Genomic DNA, 21931 nt, shown 5'->3' on the forward strand with positions numbered 1-21931 from the left:
GGCAGTCTAATGTCACCCCATTTGTGGGAAATTGCGGCAAAGCGATTTTGCGTGGGCATTTCGAAGCTCGCCCAGGCACTTAAATGACGATGAACAATTATGAATCCTGCACATTAAGGGAAAAGCGATTTGCCGCACCTTTATAAACCCCAGAAATTGCGGGGTACAGGACACGGGCCCCCGGATTCTCAGAGCTAAGCTCCTAAAGCCAAGATGTGGGGAAAGTGCCTTGGACATTTCCAGGTGTCCGGCTTTTCCGACGCATGTTACCATCGCCAATCTCCCCTGGCGTTCGTGCACATGCTTCCTTTTCACGCCATGGAATACTTAATTCTTGACTGACCTTGTCGAAAAAGCCATGGGTGTCGTTACAGAGGATAGTAGTACTGGAAGAGGTGCAGTAGAAGGTATATTAGTTGTCGGGGAAGCTTTTTAATTCTTTTATATATCTTGTATATATATTTTGTGTTTGATGTAGGTACTCAGGACCAGAATTCTGTCTTACTGGTGAGGCGCCTACATGGCTAGACATTTAAATAGCTAGGCTCTGATAGGTTAATAGAATTTTGATTGATTGATTGGTTTGATTGATATCTTGACCAAGGATGATCTGGGCGTGGAAGGGTTGTTGAGTGTTGAGGGGAGCTTTGAAGTCTTGAAATCTTCGGGTTCTGCTTTAAAAGCTGCCAGTTATCTTACTGCCTATGGTTGTGTCAACAGTATCGATATGTTTGCTACGTAAAGTATCTGTTCCTTGCTATGTAGAAGTCTTAATGGTTTGTGTTCTATGGGATAAATAAACCTTACAATTCTGGGGGTTGCTCATGGCCTACGCTATCAGAGAGCGTTATGTAACCACGTAGATTAAACGTTAAGGAACTTACTACTGAAAGATCACTAACAAACAAGTACCCGTAAACTATGGGCCATTTCTAACAACACAGAAATGAGCACCTAGATCCCTGATAGCCATCGCGCATGCGACCTAGTAACGAATAGATCCTGGCTTCCGAACTGATACCGGACCCTAAACCCCAACTCGAGATTCAACCTCCGTAGAAACAAACATCGACTATCAAAGTGTTGGCCCCCGCTTCGATTTTAAAAACTTCATAACCTCCACATAATGCTCATCATCCGTATCCAACACCGCCTCCTGCTCACACGCTTCCAGAATCTCAAGCACATATTCCTGACAATCCCATTCAAGCGTCTCATTGTCAATGCGGGCGGCCTCTACCGCCGCTTTGATGGTGGGCACATCAGGATCCCCGATCTCGCTGACCAGCAGTGACATGATTAGGGAGTCGGAATCGGAGGGCTTGCCGCGGGATGTCAGCTTTTGGAAGGAGGGGTGTTCGCCGTCGACTTCGAAGATGAGATCTTCGGTTGTGGTGTGCAGGTGGAGAGCCCAGTGTTGGTAGTTGCCATAGCGGGGGTAGTAGATTGCGACGTAGAGAGCGGGCATTGTTTTTGTTTTGTGGAGAGGAGAGTTAAGAAGTTATGAGTGATGTGAATGTGGAGTATTTTCAAACTATTCTTAATACTGAATGTTGAGTTGAGTATACTTATTACTGATAAAGGTATATCATAATAAAAAGCATGGAGGAAAGATGCCACGTAGAGAGCATCCTGAGACCAAGACATAGGACTAGGTCATCATAGAATCTCTTTGTGAAACTGTAGTGAATGTTGCCTACCAGGCAGTGGAATGTACCCTATCCAGGCATGCATTGTGCTGCCTGGCCCTGGGCCATTGGAGCCGACAATCGTAGACATGTCCTCAATAGGACACGCTAATTTTATGCTATTTTAAAGTTGTATTAAGCTCCTCAAGCGACATTCCTATAGGTGATAGATTAAGCACGAGGGATTAGATCATGCTACTACCCCTTGCTAGTACGATGACCAGCGATAGACTTTAGATCGTCGAGCGCTCAATCAGAAATCTAAATTTTCAGTGATTCCTCAGATATACTTTTGGGTATGTCATTGTGTCACCTGTATCACTGGTTTAATAAATTATGGCATGTCATCTTGGTCTGCTGAGTCTCCAGGCATACTTTGGTTAGGGCAAGGGCACAACGACTTTCACGTAAAAAAGAAGGAAAAAGAAAGAAAAAGACACAAAAAACTAAAATGCTAAGCCACAATGATTGAAATAGCCTCAAATCCTTCCAACTCTAATACTATTAAATGTTAGTCACTATTAAGGCGAAAATGGTGCCATAGTTTGACCGGTACCCTGGATGATAAGATGGCCAAGACAAGACCAAGAAAAAGATGATGTCAAGTCTCGCTTCCCCATGTAACCTTAACGGACAATTACCGGCCACACTAAAACCCAGTCTCAAGAGGCAATGATCGACTCGGGATGAAGTCCTGGTCGGCTCAACTTTCCACTCGGCCAATCCCGATCTTTTTGCAGAGAAAGACTCGGTATAGTCGGCTGTGGCTGATTCAACCCCGCAAATTGCCTTCAACCATTCATTCATTTGCGTCTTGGCCAATACAACCCTTGGGTCACGGTGACAAGTCTGTGCGACAATCCTTTCTTGGGAAAAAAATACCTCAAAACGTGGATCCGAGTGCCGTTTAAGTACCTGTTTTGAGTAGTGGCTTTTCAAATCGAACGGCTGGTACGGCTGGTTAAACTCCGCACCGGTGCTCCAGGATCTGCGTTTATCTTCCCCGTCCAGGATACGAGTGTGGGGATTTAATCCACGAGGAGGATAGACTCCTCCAGGGCTTAAGCTTCTGGCTTTATTTAAGTGCTTTGGAATGTCCTTGATTTTGCTCACAAGAAATCATTCAATTTATTTTTCTAGTGCTGCTTGAGAGGCACTGATAATGAAACTCAGGGTACGTAATTGCCTACCCATTCGACCCTCATTAGGGCTTCAAACAAACGCGGCCCCCCCGCAAAGAAAAGAAAAAACTGATTGGACACTAGAACCTCGCGCGCTGGGCGCTGCTTTTAACAGCAGTCCATGGCCTTCCAAGCCAGGGGACTCAAAGCAAACACAACCCCCGTGTGGCTAAGATCTTAAAGCGGCACGAAGGCTCCAATCAGAAGGCCGCCAACTCAAGCCACGTGTATGAGACTAAATTCGACGGCGTAACGTGGGATGAGGAGAATTGGCTCCTCAAGACAACTATCTTGGATCAGGGCCATTATCAGTCGCGTGGCTCCGTAGCAAATGGTTACCTTGGTATCAATGTGGCCAGCGTGGGCCCCTTCTTTGAGCTCGACGAAGAAGTAGACGGCGATGTCATCAACGGCTGGCCGCTCTTTTCACGACGACAATCATTCGCAACCATCGCGGGTTTCTTTGACTCCCAACCAACCACAAACGGTACCAACTTTCCTTGGCTATCCCAGTACGGATGGGACACGGCAATCAGTGGTGTTCCTCACTGGAGTGGACTGATCCTCGACTTGGGCGATGATGTCTATTTGGACTCCACTGTGGATAGCAGCACTATTACTGATTTCCAATCCACCTACGATTTCAAGGCTGGTGTCTTATCATGGTCGTACACCTGGTCTCCTGAGGACAAAGGCTCTTTCCAGATCACCTATCGACTGTTCGCCAACAAGTTGAACATCACGCAAGCCGTGGTGCATATGGAGATCATTCCGTCAGTCGATGCCGATGCGACCGTGGCGAACGTGCTCGACGGGTACTCAGCGGTACGAACCGACTTTGTTGAATCCGGTCAAGACGACGGTGCCCTCTTTTCGGCTGTGCGACCCTGGGGTATCTCCAACGTCACTGCATATATCTATGCTAACCTGACCGGATCGGCCAATGTCGACCTGTCATCCCGCACTCTCGTGACTGGGAAGCCCTACGTGAATACCAACGAGTCATCCGTCGCGCAGACTGTGAATGTTAAATTCACCGCGAAGGAACCCGTCCGCATCACCAAGTTCGTCGGCGGAGCCTCGACTGATGCTTTCGCCGACCCCAAACAGACAGCCAAGGAAGCTGCTTCTGCGGCACTGACAGCGGGCTACACCAACTCTCTGCAGTCACACGCCTCCGAGTGGGCTAATATTATGCACGAGAATTCGGTCGACCGCTTCACCGATCCGACCACTGGAAAGCTCCCTGAAGACCAACATGTCATTGATTCGGCTGTTATTGCCGTCACCAACATTTACTACTTGCTGCAGAACACCGTGAGCCAGAATGCCATCGCTGCCGTCTCGAACGCCACTGTCAATGAGACCAGCTTCTCCGTCGGCGGACTCACCTCCGATTCCTATGGTGGCCAAGTCTTCTGGGACGCTGACGTCTGGATGCAACCCGGTCTTGTGGCGTCGCATCCCGAAGCTGCACAAGGGGTGACCAACTACCGAGTCGCTAAATACCAGCAGGCAAAGGAAAACGTCAAGATGGCGTTTACCAGCTCAAAGAACCAGACTCGGTTTGACCCCTCAGCAGCCATCTACCCTTGGACGAGCGGGCGCGCCGGAAACTGCACGGCGACTGGCGCCTGCTTTGACTACCAGTATCATCTCAACGGTGACATCGGACTCTCCATGATCTATCAATGGGTCGCTAGCGGCGATACGGACTACTTCCAGGAGAAGCATTTCCCGGTCTACGACTCGGTGGCTACGCTGTATTCCAACCTCGTTGAGCGAAATGGATCTAGCTGGACCTTGACGAACATGACCGACCCGGTAGCTACTGCCATCCCCAACCACCCCAACGCACTTTGCTAATAGCTTTTAGGATGAGTATGCAAACCACGTCGATGCGGGTGGCTTTACGATGCCCCTCATCGCTCAGACCCTGGAAAATGCCAACATGTTCCGCGAGCAATTCAACCTCGAACCCAATGACACTTGGACTGAGATCTCAGAGAACGTCCTGCTGCTGCGCCAGAACAATGTAACCCTCGAGTACACCTCGATGAACGGTACGGCCGTGGTCAAACAGGCAGATGTCGTCCTAGTCACCTACCCACTGGCTTACGAGACCAACTACACGGCCGAGATGAGTCTTTCCGACCTCGACTATGTACGTCCCTCTCCTCACTTTCCAAACCCACATCATCCTCGCATACTAATACTGATAACCAAAAAAAAAAAGTACGCAAACAAACAATCCGCCGACGGCCCCGCAATGACCTGGGCCATTTTCTCCATCGTAGCGAGCGACGTCTCCCCATCCGGCTGCTCCGCCTGGACCTACCACCAATATTCCTACGACCCCTACACCAGAGGCCCCTTCTTCCAGCTCTCCGAACAAATGCTCGACAACGCCAGCATCAACGGCGGCACCCACCCAGCCTACCCCTTCCTCACCGGCCATGGTGGCGCAAACCAAGTCGTGCTCTTCGGATACCTCGGCCTCCGTCTCCTCCCCGATGAAGCAATCCACATCACCCCCAACCTGCCCCCGCAAATCCCCTACGTCAAATACCGAACCTTCTACTGGCGCGGCTGGCCCATCGCCGCCGAATCAAACTACACCCACACCACCATCCGCCGCGACACAAAGACCGCTCCCCTCTCCACAGCCGACGAACGCTTCCGCAACGCCACAATCCCCGTCCATGTTGGCAGCGACGGAGAAGAAACCTACACTCTCCAATCAACCGGAAGACCTCTGGTTGTTGAGAACCGTCAGATCGGCAGTATCCCCACCATGCAAGGAAACCAGATCCAATGCCAGCCGATCACGTCTCCGGATGAGTACACGGCAGGCCAGTTCCCCATCTCGGCTAACGACGGCGCAACGTCCACGAAGTGGCAGCCTGCTTCTTCAAATCTCTCTTCCATTACCGTTACGCTGTCAGATACGCAGTTGGCGAATGCCGTATCTGGTTTCCATTTCGATTGGGCTTCGGCACCCCCGGTCAATGCGTCGGTGATTTTCCATGAGGAGGTTATTGAGAATCCTGCGTCTGTGTTTGCATTTGATACCCAAGACCAGGACCAGGATGAGAAGTATAGAATTGTTCTGACTTTGACGGATATTGAGCCTTCCACGATTTACACGGCCGAGGAGGCGAACCAGGTTCGCATTCCGGTTGGGAATATGACTACTACGCAGCTTAAGGAGACTGTGAAGCCATCGAGGTATGCTACTTTGTTGATTGCCGGGAATCAGGCTCTCAGTGGTGAGCAAGAGGATGCAGGCGCCACAGTGGCGGAGTGGGTGATTTTGAGTCAGGAAAGTGCGCAGTCTCAGTCAGCTGCTAATACGGAGCGGAGGGGTATGAATGTTCGGGATAGGGCTTTGTTGGAGAGACTGAGGAGGTAGATTTGGTTGCTTTTACTTTGTGATTGGTTGTAGTACTACTAATAGGGAATGGACTTTCCTCTCTTATGAGACATCTTGCTATGGACGGTCTTTTAAAAGTCGTCTTTACTAGAGAGACTGGCCTCAGCAGTAAGGCCCTTGCTACCTATCCTCCTAGATATTAGTACGTAACTATAACTATAGGGAGAATCCACCAAACGGGAGATGCCGATGGACCGATAGCCCCAGTTCTGCCTAATGGGGCTAGGGTTAGGGATCGACCAAGTTAATTAATGGGCTGTCACTTCAATCAAATCACATCATTGATCATGGCCCCCAAAATGAATGATGACTTGGCGTCAGCAGTCTCCGGATTATTTTCGGGACGGTCTTGCCCGGGGTGTTCGTGGATTTAATTAAAATAAAAACCATTTTGCGACTCTCCCTCCACCTTCTTCTCCGACAAGCTTCTGCTTCATTCAGGTGTATTATTCCCCTTTCCCCCCCCCAACCACTACTCCACCCCTCCACTATCCTTTCATATCATACCGGCAAGATGAGCGCTACGACAGCCGTGCCCGTTGGGACCAAATCTGAGCCTCAGAAGCTGACCGGCTTGAACCTCTATTCGCGATTCGCTTTCGCCGGTGCCGTCTGCTGTTCCGTCACTCACGGAGGTCTCACTCCCGTCGATGTGTAAGTTGCGACCAATTCTAGCGAAGGATCGAAAACCACATCAGTTCGATAAACAACGTCGCAACAAGGTGACTGACACATATATACCTCTTGAACAGCGTCAAGACCCGTATCCAGCTCGACCCGGTCACCTACAACCGCGGCCTAATCGGTGGCTTCCGCCAGGTCATTCAGAATGAAGGCGCCGGCGCCCTTTTAACCGGTGCCGGTCCTACCTTTGCCGGTTACTTCCTGCAGGGCGCGCTGAAGTTCGGTGGTTATGAATTCTTCAAACAGCAGTCCATCAACACTATCGGCTATGAGAATGCCAGAAACAACCGGATCGCTGTCTACTGTGTTTCGTCTGCTTTTGCTGAGTTCTTCGCCGATATTGCCCTCTGTCCGCTTGAGGCTACCCGTATCCGTTTGGTGTCGGAACCTACCTTTGCCAGTGGTCTTGTCTCTGGCTTTGGTAAGATTGCTCGCCAGGAGGGCCTTGCTGGTTTTTACTCTGGCTTTGGACCTATTCTTTTCAAGCAGTATGTATATACATAAAACTAACCTCGATGGTTTGGCTCTCATGACTCACATATGGTAGGGTCCCATACACCATGTCCAAGTTCGTTGTCTACGAAAAGGTCGCCGAGTTCGCCTACACCAACTTCTTCGATAAGGAGAAGACCAGCGACGGCATGCAGACTACCATCAACCTTGGTTCTGGGTTGATTGCCGGTTTCGCCGCTGCGATTGTTTCTCAGCCTGCCGACACTATGCTTTCCAAGATTAACAAGACCAAGGGTCTCCCCGGCGAGGGCACGACTAGTAGACTGATTAAGATCGCTAAGGAGCTTGGTCTGCGTGGTTCTTTTAGCGGTATCGGCGCCCGTCTCGTCATGGTTGGTGCTTTGACTGCTGGACAGTTCGCTATCTACGGTAAGTATCGGAGGGTTGAAATCACTTGCATAGGATTGATGGGTGAGGGCTAACGTATGTTCTTTTTTCGGTAGGTGATCTCAAGAAGGCTATGGGCGCTGTAAGTTATTATCCCTAAATTCTGAATAGAGTGTTACTGACCCCTTTCACTAGGTTGGAGGTGTCGAGATCGCGAAATAGATGACCGCGACCGATGAGGTGTTGTAGAACGATGTACATCAATAGAGCATAGAGGTACTCGGGGGTATCTGAATCTACTATAGACGCATGTACATAACCATTCTCAAATTGTATCTATTTTAAGAGAGCTTCGAACTTTGCGAAATGAAGTTGTTTCTGCTTACCAATGACTGGAATTTGTCGTACAAAAGCTGAAATACTCCACATATTTGGACAGGATCGCGCACTAGACCTGGCCCATAATGATATAATCACTCTGGATTTGAATGCTGCGATAGTCATCGCATGACGGTACTCGACTCTGGAGGAGAGTGATGATTTAATCTTCTGTCTGCATCATCACTTGCCGGAGTTGAGGAGCGTGTTTGCGGATGACCTGTGCAGATACCCAGTCCCAGTTTCCGATGGAATAGGCGCAGTGTTTTGCCCTGGATGCCATGGCGTTGATGCGACCCGGCGAGGTCAGGAAGTCCGGATATGCGCTGCTTTTCGTGAGCATGACGATTACGATGTCCCCCCTCGGATGCGTGGCTTCGTCTCCATTCCCGGGTATGTTTCTTCCCATTTCTGCGCGGCTATAGCCACTTGCGCCTTGTACGGAGAGAGACGATCAGAGTATTTCGACAGTACTGCATGATGGGTCGATGACTCTCACTAAGCGGGTGGCAATTTCTGCTTCTCCGTGGTTGAGGATCGACTTGGAAGCGTCGCAGGATGTCTGGCCCGCGTAGTGCACGAACCTTGCCATGTGTAATTGTCCCACCCAACAGTCACTGTGCCGTCAAACAGGTGCTTTACGCTCATGGGAGTGATATTGGATATCTAACATGACAGACGGGTATCCAGCGATATGGAGGACCCTGTTCACGCTGGACATGATCGAAACGCGCGGAACAACAACTCCGGATCCCTGAAGAAACTCGCCTCGTCGAAGACCACGGCGTGGGGCTTGAATCCACGCCCTTCCAACTCTCGGATATTCATGCCCGTAATTCTGGTGCCGGAGAATGCAGTAACAAAAAGTTCCCGATTCGGAACTAATGATCATACTAGAAATTACAGCATCCAGGGAAGCCATTTCTCGGTGCTGATGTGCGGATGGTCATATAGCCACAGCGTGACAGAGAGAGAGGCGAGATGAGACAAATGAGATGGGAAGAGGAAGCCCGGGGTGGGTCAACGCGTCTTTTAAAAGAAACAGAAGGGAATAATCATTTCCTGACAGTGAGTAAGAGAAGGTGAAGAGCTGAAGGTTCTTCCCATAAGAAACCTGCCTATGGAATTTGTCCAGTGCAAAAGGAAAAAAATAAAAAATAAAAATAAAAATAATTAATCAAATAAAAAATGATGCACCTTTTGGTTATTGTCTATGGTTTTAACCTTCCGCACACACTGTCCTAGGCAATAGACTGAAGTCAACTATAGCTCATTTGTGCCTCACTTGTGCCTATTTTATTCCTCTACCTCCTATCTCCTTATGATAATTATTGTTTCTATACAACACTAGCTACCACGTGCCTACTGCTAATTCTTCAGTCACCTACTTATTTATGACGTCGGGGTCGCACATTCCACGGGTGCCTAACTGAGGGAACTGCAATCCAGAGCAAGTCGACGATCCCTTGCTGAAAATCGAAGGTTTCAATGCATATCCACAACAAGGCGTGAGAAAGGAGAGAAAGATATTGAGGGAGTTAAAAGATTAGCGCTAGTGCCATTAGCTATTCCACTGGTTCATAGATCCAACAAGCTAAATACAGCCACCGATATGAAACCACCTCTACATATCACGTCCATCCGAGAAACATAACACCAGCCTGGAAGGCAAGTTAATAATACGGCTGCGAGTATTCCCACTCGTTCAGCCTCGCCTCGCGTGCTGGTATGGGAGGCTGGATATTCAACTTTTGGTATACGCCCCGAATCCGATGCGCTAGTATGTCATCTTCGGTTACCCAATCGTCATCATAGTCTGTACATGTCGAGCCACCAAGAATGTAAATCACAAGGTCTGTCTCAAGCGTCCTGCTCGTCATCTCTTCTATACCACGCCATCCAGGAGATTCAGTGTTGCGCCACCAGATGGCGACCGGGTTGTCAAGCCTAACCATGTCACGATGGAATAGAAAGGATTCGAAATATTCTTCCATCCGCAGGCCATTCTCTCTTGTCTGTGCACTGGGGTCAACACTAGGAAAGTATTACATGGAAAGCAGAAAGGTATATGTACCGAGATTTCATGGAAAGTATAACTCTCACTCATAGCAAAACAGGAAACGAGGATTCCAATTCTGAATATAGGAGGCTGCTGGACAAGCATCCGACGCCAGCTTGCTTCAGGTCTAATATACGCCTCAAGCTTCTCAGGTCGCTGCAGCATATCCACGCTGGCTAGCAAAGTTGTGTTTGATTTGAAGAAGCTTGGAAACATTTTTGCAAGTAAGGGATTTTGCACTTTGGTACTCGCAGATGACGAGTCCGTTGGGATGAAAAAGAGTGCTTTTTGAACAGGTACTGATTCTTGAATTATCTGGTACCAGGTCTGGCATGTTCGCTGGGCCGTGAGAAGGGTTTGATTGTCTAGCTGTAGTAAGATCAACTCGAGAAGCTCGAATGTCGAGAGGACAATATCTTGCGCGTTTTGGGTCGCCATCTTCCGGATTTCCGTGTACAGTCAATGGTTGTCTGAAGTGATTATTTTTGCTCGCTGACATGCCATATGCATGCCAAGCCTTGTTTTAATTGGTTGTTCAGTTCTCTCTTGGCATTGTTTGAACGTGAATCACTATATTTGCTCCCCAAGCTGAGCTGGAGTGGCTATTCAAACTCTTTCGTGGCGGTTGTTTTCATGGAGATGCTATAAATCATTTAGGCAGCGAGATCGGCGCCTATCTTGCCAAGAAAGTGGGGACCGGTATCTGGTACTTGAGATAAATAGACCAAGAGACAAAGCTTGTCAACATCTTTTAACAACAATGTCGCACAATAATTACAATCATATACTGAGTAACCTCTGCCCCGGGGACTCGACAGCAGAGAGGCAAGAAACCTTGAGCCGTGAACGAGTAGGGAAGCTGGGAAGCTGGTTTGTGGAAGACAGACTAACGCAAGAATGGATCAACGGCTCTGGTCTACAGCTTCTCTGGGCTTACGGACCGGGTAAGTATGGTACATTTGTGTCGGGCATGAAAATGCTAACAATCAATCAGCTGCAACGGGGAAGACATATATCAGCTCCCTTGTTGTTGATCATATCCGCTCAAAGGAGAGCCGATCAGGAATTGCAGTATTCTATTTTGATGACAGCCATCCGCAGTATAATGTTGCGGATTTTGGTGTTGCATTCCGTTCAATATCTAGACAGCTTGTGGCTCAACTTACTGACCCTTCTGCTGATATCATTAATCTAGCAGAAGGGTACGCTGCCTTTGGCTCTCTAGATGGAAGTAAACCTACCGGACTGTGGAACCTGATCATCTCGTCTTTTGACTCGATCTTCGTGGTATTCGATGCTGTCAATGCTTCTGAAGCTGCACTGAAGGATATGCTCGTCTACCTTGGAGGTAACGATGTTCAGGAGGCTCGTTTGCGCATTCTTATAACCAGTCGCTATCCGTCACCCCGTTCACTTCTCCGAACCTACGAACTGCCAACCATAGTAACGAGGGCAAGCGACAATGACCTCATGAATTACATCGTACACGAAGTAGGAGCTACATCAGGCGAAAAACTCTTATCTCCCATACTAAAAGCCGGTCATAAGGCTGTGTCTGATATTATTCGGATGTTGGACGGCGTGTATGTCTTCCTCCCCTCGTCTTTACAGCACGATTGCTAATATCAAGGAAAGCTTCCCGCCACTACCTCAACACAGAACCATTCCAGATACATTGAATGAGCTAACTCAAGTCCTATATAATGAACCACCTTCGACAAAGCCCAACACGCTTAGCCAGCTCGCATTAGCTCCTTTAGCAAAAGCAGAGCACGGACGAAATACCCTTCACATGCTCCACCTAGTCTCGACACTAGAAGAAATCGGCTATAAGCCGACAATATCCCAGGTTGTGGACTCCCTACCTTTTCTCGGCATATACAAGAAAGAGAACCTTCACTACACCTCCTCCGATGTGGCAAACATGTGTACTCGCCTTGTCTCTTTCAGCGCTCGCACCCAAGCGATGCGAATCCGGTCCTCTCTTCTCAAGAACCATTTACGCGAAGAAGTTTCCAAAAGCAATATCAAAGGGACAATGCTTCGTGCTGCCCTGTCTTACCTATCACAGGAGGACTTCCAAAGTGGAGCCTGTAATTCATCAGCGAGTCTAAAGAAGCGATTCCAAATCCATCCGTTCCTCCCATTCGCTGCACGGATGATATCACTCTATACCTCCAGGGTACCTCACCAACAGGAAGCTCTTGACGACTTCCTGCGATTCGCATCTCACCGTGGCTCAATTGACACCTACCTTCAGGCAGCAGATGCCTGGCCATATCAGGATGATGACAGCTATGACGAGCTTGAAAGCACTGAACAGCGCTGGGCGTATTTTCCGCGTGGTTATGGACCGCTCCATGTTGCTGCTCATATTGTAGGTGGACGTGCGTTTGTTAAGGCTCTACTCCAACAGGGGGAGGATATCGAGGCAAAATCAGGTAATGGGCAGACGGCATTACATATTGCTGCTGGGATCGAAGATGAATCTGAAACGGCGAGGACTCTTCTTGAATATGGAGCCAATGTATCAGCGGTTGATGACGATGGAGAGACACCGCTATCTATTGCTGTTGTCCAGGGGGCTCTGGAGACGGTAAAGCTACTTGTGGAGTTTGGTGCTGATGTTGGGAGACTTGATACGTCTATACTTGTGGAATGTGCTGAGGAGAGGAGAGATGTTGTTGAGTATTTGACTAGTTTGGGGGTGGACTTTCCGGATGGTGTTGATGATGCAATGGAGGAGGATAAGGAGAACTGATACTTTTTTGCACAGGTTATATACAAAGTGTGTGTGCTTTACCATTATACCCGAACTTAGTATGGTAGAATCGAGTCATCTCCCGACGCTTCGGGCCGAGTTTGTGTTGAAGATGGTAGTTTTTAATGAGTATACCGTTGTTCCAGGGCATAGTAGAACCGCAGAACCTCAATAGCGAGGAAATACTGTATTATCTATTGTAGTTATTATGTATCGGATTCCTTTATAAGTGATTTCCCCTCCATCCAGCTGATACATCTATGTATGGGGAGCTCAAACTACACACAGCCGAATACTCTTCCATTTGTTCCGAGTTCCTTCTCTTGATGTTGCCATTGACACCCTTCGCTTTAATCAAGTGAGACATAAGATTCAGCCTCGTACATGTGAAACAAACATTGGTACTTATGACCCAATCACCAAGGAGCTGTGCCAAGTGACATAAAAGAGGGGGCGTTGCATGAAGCATGAGAAGTAGCTACATACAAGGTAACATCGTCCTTACTCTTTCTCCAATGATTATTCGACAACTAGATGCAGCATGTCAGTGTTGGCAATGATCCAACTCCCTGTATAGACCTGTAAACTCCGTGACAGAGATTGGGCTCTGCAAGCGTTGGCCCTGCAGACTAACCCCGACCCCGCCTGTTAACGGCATCCTCGGGTTGATCCCATAATTGATGTCGACACATCAAGGCTCACCACATTGATCTGGCATGACTGTGTGCTCGAAAATAGGCTGGGAAAGGTCATATCAAAGTCAGTCATTGGTGGATGGATTCGGATTGAAAACTTACGAGGAAGTCAACGATCTATCTCGGCTTCGGGAAAATGTGGCACGCTAGGCCAAGAAATGCTTCTGCATGTGGAGCAAGAGTGCATCTTGATTTCACATTGGGCTGGCCACACTTGCAGATGTATTGTTACAGCCTCTGACTAAGGATATCTGCCGGACGATACTTCCGTGTTTGCTCTAGGATCATTGACAGATCGAGGTGGGTGGGGGAGACTCCGTATGAATATTCATTTGACGAGCGCACAACGGTAACCTAGAAGATATAAGCACAATATACAATCATTCAACGACCGATAGTGGTGCCTGTTTCTCATTATCGAATGTAAACCACAGTCACCGTTTATGTGGTTATGCCGGGCTGGCGCGGAAGGCAATGCTACGTCACGCTCCACCTGCCTCACAGTCTGACTAAACCACTCCATGCATTCTTTGGTTCACAAACCGAATGGTTGGTTGAAAGTAAATACGTACAGATCTTTACAGCGCGGGGTATGCGGGGCCTAGTGGAAGCATTTGGACTTGCAAGCATCCAAATACGTATTTGCTGATTGTGTGATATCCGAGACTTACCTACAGCTAGACACGTCGCACACTCTGCCACTTCACCGTAAGGACCACCTCTAACAGGGATCTCAAGTCGAAGAAAACTGACTCGATGACGAAGTCTATGCTATAAAGATAGGCCAGGAATGCCTGATGTATCCCAAACAGTCAGTTCATATCATCAAGCATTCGAGTCGTATCTAGCTTTCATACACCTCTACTCAGTTTCAGTAATATCTGCTTGTAATCATGACTTCAACATCCTATCCACCCGACGACCCTACCGACATGACAAATGCCACGCGAGGACTGATTACCAGTCTAGAGCCATGCGTGGTTTACTCGGACACCGACCCATCCCGAGCCATCTGGGATAACGACTCTTTCGACTTTTTGGCAGAAGAGTACCCACCTCATTTCGCAAACCCTTCGCTCTGGAGACAGTCTCAACTTTGCCAAAAGCAGGGCCTTTTCAGAGTTCGTCCTGGCATCTACCAGGTCCGCGGACTAGATCTCTCCAACATCACTTTCATCGAGTGTCCGAACACGAAGGGAGTGGCTGTTATTGACCCGCTCACATCTGTTGAGACTGCCAAGAAGGCCCTTGGACTGTATCATGGCCAGTTCCCGGATAGGACTATCAAAGCTTTGATCTACACCCATTCTCATGTGGACCATTTCGGCGGAGCGAAAGCCATTGCAGACGCTGCTGGTGACGGCCTGAAGGTGTACGCGCCTAATGGATTCCTCGAACATGCCGTGAGCGAGAACGTCTACGCTGGAAACGCCATGGGCCGTCGAGCGGTCTACATGTACGGCGAGTCCCTGCCGCGGCAGCGAGATGGCCAAATCGGCTGCGGGCTGGGTCTCACTGTTTCAACCGGCGTATCGGGACTGATTCCGCCCACTACTAATATCACACGTACGGGGGAGAAGATCATCGTCGACGATGACCTTGAAATTGAATGCCAGTTAACTCCAGGAACTGAGGCGCCGGCTGAAATGAACATGTATTTCCCTCAGTACAACGCTCTTTGCATGGCTGAAAATGCTACTCATACTCTTCACAACATTCAAACCCTGCGCGGGGCTTTGGTACGCGACGCTCGCGTTTGGGCTAAGTACCTTGATGAGGCTATCGTTCGATATGGGAAGGATGCCCATGTTGTATTCTCCAGTCATCACTGGCCGACATGGGATAACGAGAACGTCAATGAGTTCCTGAACAAGCAGCGTGATCTGTACGCCTATCTGCATAATGAAACTCTCCGTCTTCTCAACACGGGCCAAACAGGCATAGAAATTGCCGAACACTTTCATCTTCCACCATCCTTGAACAACACCTGGAGCGCACGGGGCTACTACGGTTCAATCAGTCACAACGTCAAGGCAATCTATAATCGCTACATGGGCTGGTTCGACGGAAACCCCGCTCACCTGTGGGAACATCCACCTGTGGCAACCGCAAAGCGCTACGTGAAATGCATGGGCGGGATAGAGAAAGTGATCGACCTGGCTAACGAGTTCACGGACGAGGAGGACCTTCGCTTCGCTGCAACACTCCTGAACCATGCTGTCTATGCTGACCAAAACAATGACCGGGCCAGAAATAAGCTCGCATCTGTCTATCGCAAACTGGGATACGGCGCCGAAAACGGTGTCTGGCGTAACTTCTACCTTACTGGTGCGCGCGAACTGCATCCCCAGAACAAACCTGAGGGTTCCCAGCTAGTTATGTCGGCTGAGATATTGATGGCTCTTGACCTAGAGCAATTGTTCGATAGTATTTCTATCCGTGTGGATGGGCCGAAAGCATGGGGTCGGTCATTCACGATTGACTTCATGATCACGGACATGAGGAGAGGATGGCATTTGAACTTGAGTAATGGTGCCTTGACTGGCCATGAAATCGAGTACCGGGAGCCGTCGGACACGACAGATGCGTCTTTGGAAGTTTGGCTGACACATAAGGATCTGGCTGCTCTGATTGCTGGAGGCCGAAAGGATCTTGATGGCCTTACTACGGCCGGCGACGTGAAATGTTGGGAGACGCTGGTGTCATTGCTCACTACACCTGACCCTGCTTTTGCGATTGTGACGCCCAGAGCGATAAATGATTCATCTTCCTAAAATGGGTAATATATCTTAGGCTGTTATACTTCACAGGGTTCACGTACCACTGTTGGGTTGTTATGCACGTTTGTCTTTAACAGCTATTGGATTTGGTTCTATGAAACTCAGTTACTCTGAAATTCCAATGGAGTATAATCAATAATTTTAAGTCTAGGAAAGGTTTATTTAATAGGAAATTGAACATCTGTGTTGTGAATATGAGGATTAGTACCATTTAGCGTGTCCCGTCAAACCCCCTGACGAATCCATATCATTGTATCTACCACCCGTTTGCGAGCGTCGAGATAACGGTTCTGGTACATAGGGTATAACTGTCAAGGCAATTTTGCCGGGGAAAGCCCCCAGTCACTGAGGAGCTCACATTTCACGCGAAAGGGGAAGAAAGATATCATAGATAGAAAGACCAGAGAATACTTGTGCATCAATTCCTAGAAGGCCTCAACAACCTAGATACATCTTAAACACTTCGCTCCATCCTCCCCAAACCTCCATGTACATAAGCATATTTCCCCAACCCCCTCCATCTGATATTCCTAGGATCCTCAAAGCAAGCCTGGACCAAGCAAACACCCCTCGCCCTCACCATAAATACAATCACTGTAGAAACGACACTACAGCTGTCTAGCAAGAGCACTTGCAGATATTCCAGCCAATAACACAGTGGGACGACTCAATGCCGGAGCTGATATCGCCCTTCTTGCATCCATGAGATCTCACACCCTCACCGATACATTGTGCGTTGCAACGGCCGGCCCAATCTGTCTTGCAGCCACCTTCCGCAGTCCAGGACTTTCTGGCTTGAACGTTCGCGGTGTCTCTGGCTTCAGCTTCCGCGGGAGCAGCTGCGGCGAAGGCCATCAGGCCGGTGAGGACGACGAAGAGGGACTTGATTTGCATGTTGCTGTTGTATTGACTACTTTATGCATGAAAGGTTAGCTTTTGCTAATAATTCAATGAGCTGATGGGATAGGGAGGCTGCATACAATGTGGGATGATATTTAAGGCCTTGAAAGAACCAGAATTGGTGCGGTGAAGAAAGATGTAGTCGAACTCTGACAATGAAACGATCAGATGATTTTGTAATTGATGATATCCTGTCAACAGCCGGGAGTATTGACCCCTATTTATACCTTTGAGTGTGGCAAGTCTTTCACAGAATTACTCAGTTGTAAGAGTACCATCACTGAACTATACGAACGACGAGTCCTACAGGAATGTATGGAATCCAGTATAAACAATATTATTGGCGGAAAGTATGACACGAAGAGACCCACATCACTAAGAACGATTAAGAATCAATCTGCGAGTGGGTTACATTTCATCCATCGAGTCGCGGGGATAAACTATGATCGACATGCTTTTCTGCATGTCTATAAATATATCCACCCAATGTAATGGACACTTTACTGATGTGGATCTCGTCAGGGACATATACGAGGAGCCTCATCAAAACCGGATATCTTCACTAGTGTCATATCAATTCCTGAACGGGAATGCATGACTCTTCGTATTTGTAATCGACAGTTCATTCCGTTTCTTGGCCCTCAAGGAAGGCTCGACACGTATATGGATTTGCCTGCTCGTATTCGCTTTTTCCCCTTGCATGTCATACTGGCCTTCGCTTGGAGTCGTTTTAGAAGTGATTTTCACCCCCTTCTTCGTATCTGCGCTTCAAGGAGCGGTGTGACAATCCTGATATTTCTGGGCTGTGAGCTCAGCTGAAGAACCTGAAGTACGAGTGTTTCTCTACTATATTGGATAGGCCCACCACGCCTTCTACGATTCGCTATAATTAGGCACCTTTCAGTCTCCTATAAGCTACGATCGGCATGCTCAAGGCTCCTGCGTCAGTGCAAAGGACATGTTTGGACTCAGGAGGTATGGCGGGTGTCCATGGCTTGAGACTCAAATGGTAAAGCGTCAGGTAGCAGCAAGGAGAGCAGAGTTTCGAGGGAGGATGCATGAACAAACCTGGGTAATATGCATTGGGGTTTAAGCCTGGGAATACCAACGGCCTGGAGATAATTATACGATATACGAAGTCCAAGGTTCAACCTCACACGGATAATCATATTCCTACATCATCTATATAGTTACTGTACAATCCCATGGTGCTAGCGTAGCTATTCTTGGAATTCGATCAACCCTCTGTGAAAGTATAAAGCTGCGTCAACGGACTTTCAAACACAGCATCCCAGTGCTTAGTAACCGTCTCACATAACCCAGTCTTCGTCTTCCACGCGTCAAACGCATGCTCCAAGGTACATGTAACGGTTTTAGTCTCTTCCCAAAGATCTCGTTCTGCGTCATACCCAAGCCGTTTCAGCGTCTCCTCTTTGGACGTATACGCTCGACCAGGGTGACCATCCTTGTCCTGTGTCTTTTTACTAAATAGGTCCTCGCCAGCATTGAACTTTGGGCTATATGCATGCAGCCAGTATCCACGAGGCGCTTTGGCAACAGACTCATCTCGCACTCGCCATCGGCCCTGGCGTGTTAGTTTGTAGTCCTCTATTGGATCCGCGTGCAGCATGGCAGCCCCTAACACACCCCCATCCGGTGCAGGATGCCCTAAGTCCGCCACCTTTTCACCGACAGTATGAAACTTCTCCCCAAGGGCACTTGCAGCTAGCACGAATGTATCCTTATCACCCTCTCCTGGGGCGCCTTGGGAGATCATCGTATAAAAATAGGACGCATGATAGTTATAGTAGGCGGAGAGCAAAAGGCTCCTGAAATGAGTCTTTTTTGAGATGAGAAACATCCCGGCCTCGGTGGACTGTCGGGCTGTCGTGGGGATTATGGCTTGACGAGAGATGTTGTAGTACGTTGGCGACACTGTATAAGACCAGAAGTCGGGCCAGGTAACAAGACCCGTGGATGTGAATGGCTTGGAGGTCAACAGATTGGTAGGATCATAAAGGAAGAAACAGTCTGAATCCATCCAGATAACATCCTGAAACGACGAAAATAGGATCGAGAATGCTTTTAGTTGAAAATGTTCAAGGTCGGGTTTTGCCCCATCCGGGCCTGTGAATACTTCGGAAAGCACCACGCATTTCCCATTTAGTGAAGGTAGTACTACCTCACATATGTACGGTTCGTACTCAATCCAATCTTTCATGAAGAGCTCTACCGGCAGCCTTGCGCCGGTTCGCCGCAGCAGGCGCAGAAATATAATGAAAGTAGGAAGATACTTCCCACCTGCTGACGACACAATGCCTTTAGTTCCCCTTATATAGGCTCGCTCGATCTGAGTGTGCCGAATAGCTTGGACAAAGCTATCGTGGGCTACCTGCATTGGCTCTACAAAGCCATCAGGATCAACGAGGTGGTTTTCTTGCGGCGTACCGACGATCGGATTGAATCTATGCAGCCCGGCGTTGCCGTGCAATGTAGGTGGAGAACATTGAGGCCTGTGTTCTTCGAGCAAAGGATAAAGATGAAGCGAAAGCTGAGTCTGAGCATCCCGAAGGGGGATGCTCAACATCGAACCATAATACAGACTTCCTTTCCAGAAGATGGACGTGCTTAGAATGATGGCAGCTATCAGACATCTCACTCTGATAATCCTCCTGTTGCTACACTTCACATCATTCAACATGGTTGGGACTACGACTGGGGACGTGCCAGGCATCCGACACAACAACAATAGTAGGAGAGACAACACAAAGACCTAGTCAGCCTTTCACAAGTTGAGGCTCATTCAATCCACACTGAGAACCAAGCTTTTAAAGAGAAATATCGGGGCCATCAGGGGCAGTGGCCAGGGATACACATCTATCGTCTCACTATCTTTAGCGTGGATACCAGGGTCTGGCTTAACCACATTAACTATTTGTAAGTTGGTCGTTCCTGAGCAAGGTGCAGATACTCTACAGTTATTTCTTTTACCTTGATAACGTGTACTTTATCTCGAACTGCCACTCCGTTGGTATGTCTCTAAAGAATCAACAACCATTGGCCGTATATGCAACTGCTACAGAGAGAAACCATAAAACCAATGAGAATTTGGGCATAAGCGCCCTGACCCTAACACGGAGAACTGGAGATGCCGCCCCACAGGCGCGGTTACATGGGTGGATACTTAGGCCTTGTGGAGGGGTAGCGCTAGAGCCAACAAGGCTGAAATGGAAATAACTGTCTTGTTAGCGAAAAGACCCTGGTTAGGAAAAGAGGGGAAATATATTAGGTCGAGAGCTAGAGAATCACGAACTAGGGGCTTATCTCACTACAAGTTGTAGGTGTTCCGGTTCATGCCGAAAGCTCAATTTCTCTTTAGAAATATATCATATGACATGAGACCTTTTTACAGCCCTAGATACAACCGAGGGGAAAAAATAAAATAAATAAAAAAAAAAAAAAAAAAGTAAAAGTAAAGTAAACTCTAAACTCATTCCGGCCGCATCGGACGCTCACTATCAATCTCGAATACCGTAGGCCGTTGATTCAGAGGCAGCTCCACGGGATTCTTAGGCACGAAAGGCCCATACTGTTGAACGTATGGGTAAGCGCTCGATTGTAGCATCTTCATCTCTTGTACTTTCTTCTGATATGCGCGTCTTTGGAAAACAAGCAGGCACAAAGTCGCCACAAGACATGCGCCTAACCCAGCTCCCACGCCAGCACCAACAGCCACTGTAGTGGACGTTGCATGACAGTCGCCATTACAAGTGAGTGGTTCGTTACCGGTACCGGCTGTGACTGTCGCCGTACTTGTTGCTGTTACGGTCGCGGATGCAGAAGCTGAGCTGCTTGAATTCGTTGAGTTCGAGGAAAGTATCAATGTACCCATATCTAATTCAAATGCACTGTCGCAACAATCAGAGCCACTCAGGCTGCAACACCAGTGCTTGAGACTCTTATCCGGACAGGGGAGGATGTGGATGCCGTAGTCTGGTTTCATTGCTATAGGTGATGGATTTTTGGTTAGCCGGTGTCTCAATATATCTCAGAATATCGCAGGAGAAGCTAATCCCTTACACCCCGGACAAATGCTGAGGCAGTCGGAACTTTTCCAGCTCGAATCCGTGCAGCCATTTTGTAGAACGAGGCCGGTATACGGCTCGACCTGCGCAACGCAAAGCCCCGTTGTAGTGCAAACATCGTTTGGGTCACCGTTTTGTTTATTGGTCGCGCAGCAGGGACTATTTGCCTTATCGGGAAAACAGGGCTGTTGCTCATCCAGTGTACTTGCGCCGTTTGGCCAGTAGCATTGTCGAGCAATCGTGTGCGGTAGAAAGGCCGCTTGGATGAAGAGCCACAACAGGGCTTTCTGCGAGGTATTGAGATTGAGCAGCATCCTGTCAAGTTAACAAAAGAACGGGGATGGGTGTTATGATGTGATATAATTAAGTGGGCGCTTACAGTCCCTGATGGAGAATTGTCTCTGACTAAAAAGCTGCGAATCGCCGCTGCCGCCGTTCTACTTTAGG

General features: G+C 48.4%; 8 protein-coding genes across 8 annotated transcripts; 4 read left to right on the forward strand and 4 right to left on the reverse strand.

The window, feature by feature from the left end:
* Positions 1–1075: 1075 nt before the first annotated feature.
* On the reverse strand, positions 1076–1696 carry BDV27DRAFT_168001 (uncharacterized protein; the record flags this gene model as incomplete). Its single annotated transcript, XM_032074655.1, has 1 exon — positions 1076–1696. Exon 1 carries the CDS (start codon positions 1466–1468, stop codon positions 1076–1078), a length of 393 nt encoding a protein of 130 aa, XP_031931546.1. The 5' UTR covers positions 1469–1696.
* Positions 1697–2747: 1051 nt separating this feature from the next.
* Positions 2748–6310, forward strand: treA (alpha,alpha-trehalase treA). Its single transcript, XM_032065605.1, has 4 exons — positions 2748–2862; positions 2954–4693; positions 4746–5033; positions 5106–6310. Exons 1-4 carry the CDS (start codon positions 2851–2853, stop codon positions 6279–6281), a joined length of 3216 nt encoding a protein of 1071 aa, XP_031931547.1. The 5' UTR covers positions 2748–2850; the 3' UTR covers positions 6282–6310.
* Positions 6311–6725: 415 nt separating this feature from the next.
* BDV27DRAFT_122355 (mitochondrial carrier domain-containing protein) lies at positions 6726–8195 on the forward strand. The gene is made up of 5 exons (XM_032065606.1): positions 6726–6956; positions 7055–7474; positions 7534–7868; positions 7943–7968; positions 8022–8195. Exons 1-5 carry the CDS (start codon positions 6817–6819, stop codon positions 8046–8048), a joined length of 948 nt encoding a protein of 315 aa, XP_031931548.1. The 5' UTR covers positions 6726–6816; the 3' UTR covers positions 8049–8195.
* A 1538-nt stretch (positions 8196–9733) lies between these two features.
* BDV27DRAFT_122357 (uncharacterized protein) lies at positions 9734–10765 on the reverse strand. The gene is made up of 2 exons (XM_032065607.1): positions 10279–10765; positions 9734–10219 (listed from the first exon to the last, which is right to left on the reverse strand). The coding sequence occupies exons 1-2, from the start codon at positions 10699–10701 to the stop codon at positions 9878–9880; spliced, it is 765 nt and encodes a 254-aa protein (XP_031931549.1). The 5' UTR covers positions 10702–10765; the 3' UTR covers positions 9734–9877.
* A 258-nt stretch (positions 10766–11023) lies between these two features.
* Positions 11024–13024, forward strand: BDV27DRAFT_154024 (ankyrin repeat domain-containing protein; the record flags this gene model as incomplete). The annotated part of the gene is made up of 3 exons (XM_032071891.1): positions 11024–11207; positions 11258–11846; positions 11899–13024. 3 exons carry the CDS (start codon positions 11024–11026, stop codon positions 13022–13024), a joined length of 1899 nt encoding a protein of 632 aa, XP_031931550.1.
* A 1303-nt stretch (positions 13025–14327) lies between these two features.
* BDV27DRAFT_168004 (alkyl/aryl-sulfatase) lies at positions 14328–16493 on the forward strand (the record flags this gene model as incomplete). The annotated part of the gene is made up of 1 exon (XM_032074656.1): positions 14328–16493. The coding sequence occupies exon 1, from the start codon at positions 14613–14615 to the stop codon at positions 16491–16493; it is 1881 nt and encodes a 626-aa protein (XP_031931551.1). The 5' UTR covers positions 14328–14612.
* Positions 16494–17117: 624 nt separating this feature from the next.
* Positions 17118–20100, reverse strand: BDV27DRAFT_154026 (alpha-mannosyltransferase; the record flags this gene model as incomplete). The annotated part of the gene is made up of 2 exons (XM_032071892.1): positions 17118–17409; positions 18683–20100. The coding sequence occupies 2 exons, from the start codon at positions 20098–20100 to the stop codon at positions 17118–17120; spliced, it is 1710 nt and encodes a 569-aa protein (XP_031931552.1).
* Positions 20101–20859: 759 nt separating this feature from the next.
* On the reverse strand, positions 20860–21844 carry BDV27DRAFT_122361 (uncharacterized protein). Its single transcript, XM_032065608.1, has 2 exons — positions 21480–21844; positions 20860–21404 (listed from the first exon to the last, which is right to left on the reverse strand). Exons 1-2 carry the CDS (start codon positions 21796–21798, stop codon positions 20890–20892), a joined length of 834 nt encoding a protein of 277 aa, XP_031931553.1. The 5' UTR covers positions 21799–21844; the 3' UTR covers positions 20860–20889.
* Positions 21845–21931: the final 87 nt, after the last annotated feature.

The sequence above is a fragment of the Aspergillus caelatus genome (assembly GCF_009193585.1).
Source record: "Aspergillus caelatus strain CBS 763.97 unplaced genomic scaffold BDV27scaffold_22, whole genome shotgun sequence".
Lineage (NCBI taxonomy): Eukaryota > Fungi > Ascomycota > Eurotiomycetes > Eurotiales > Aspergillaceae > Aspergillus > Aspergillus caelatus.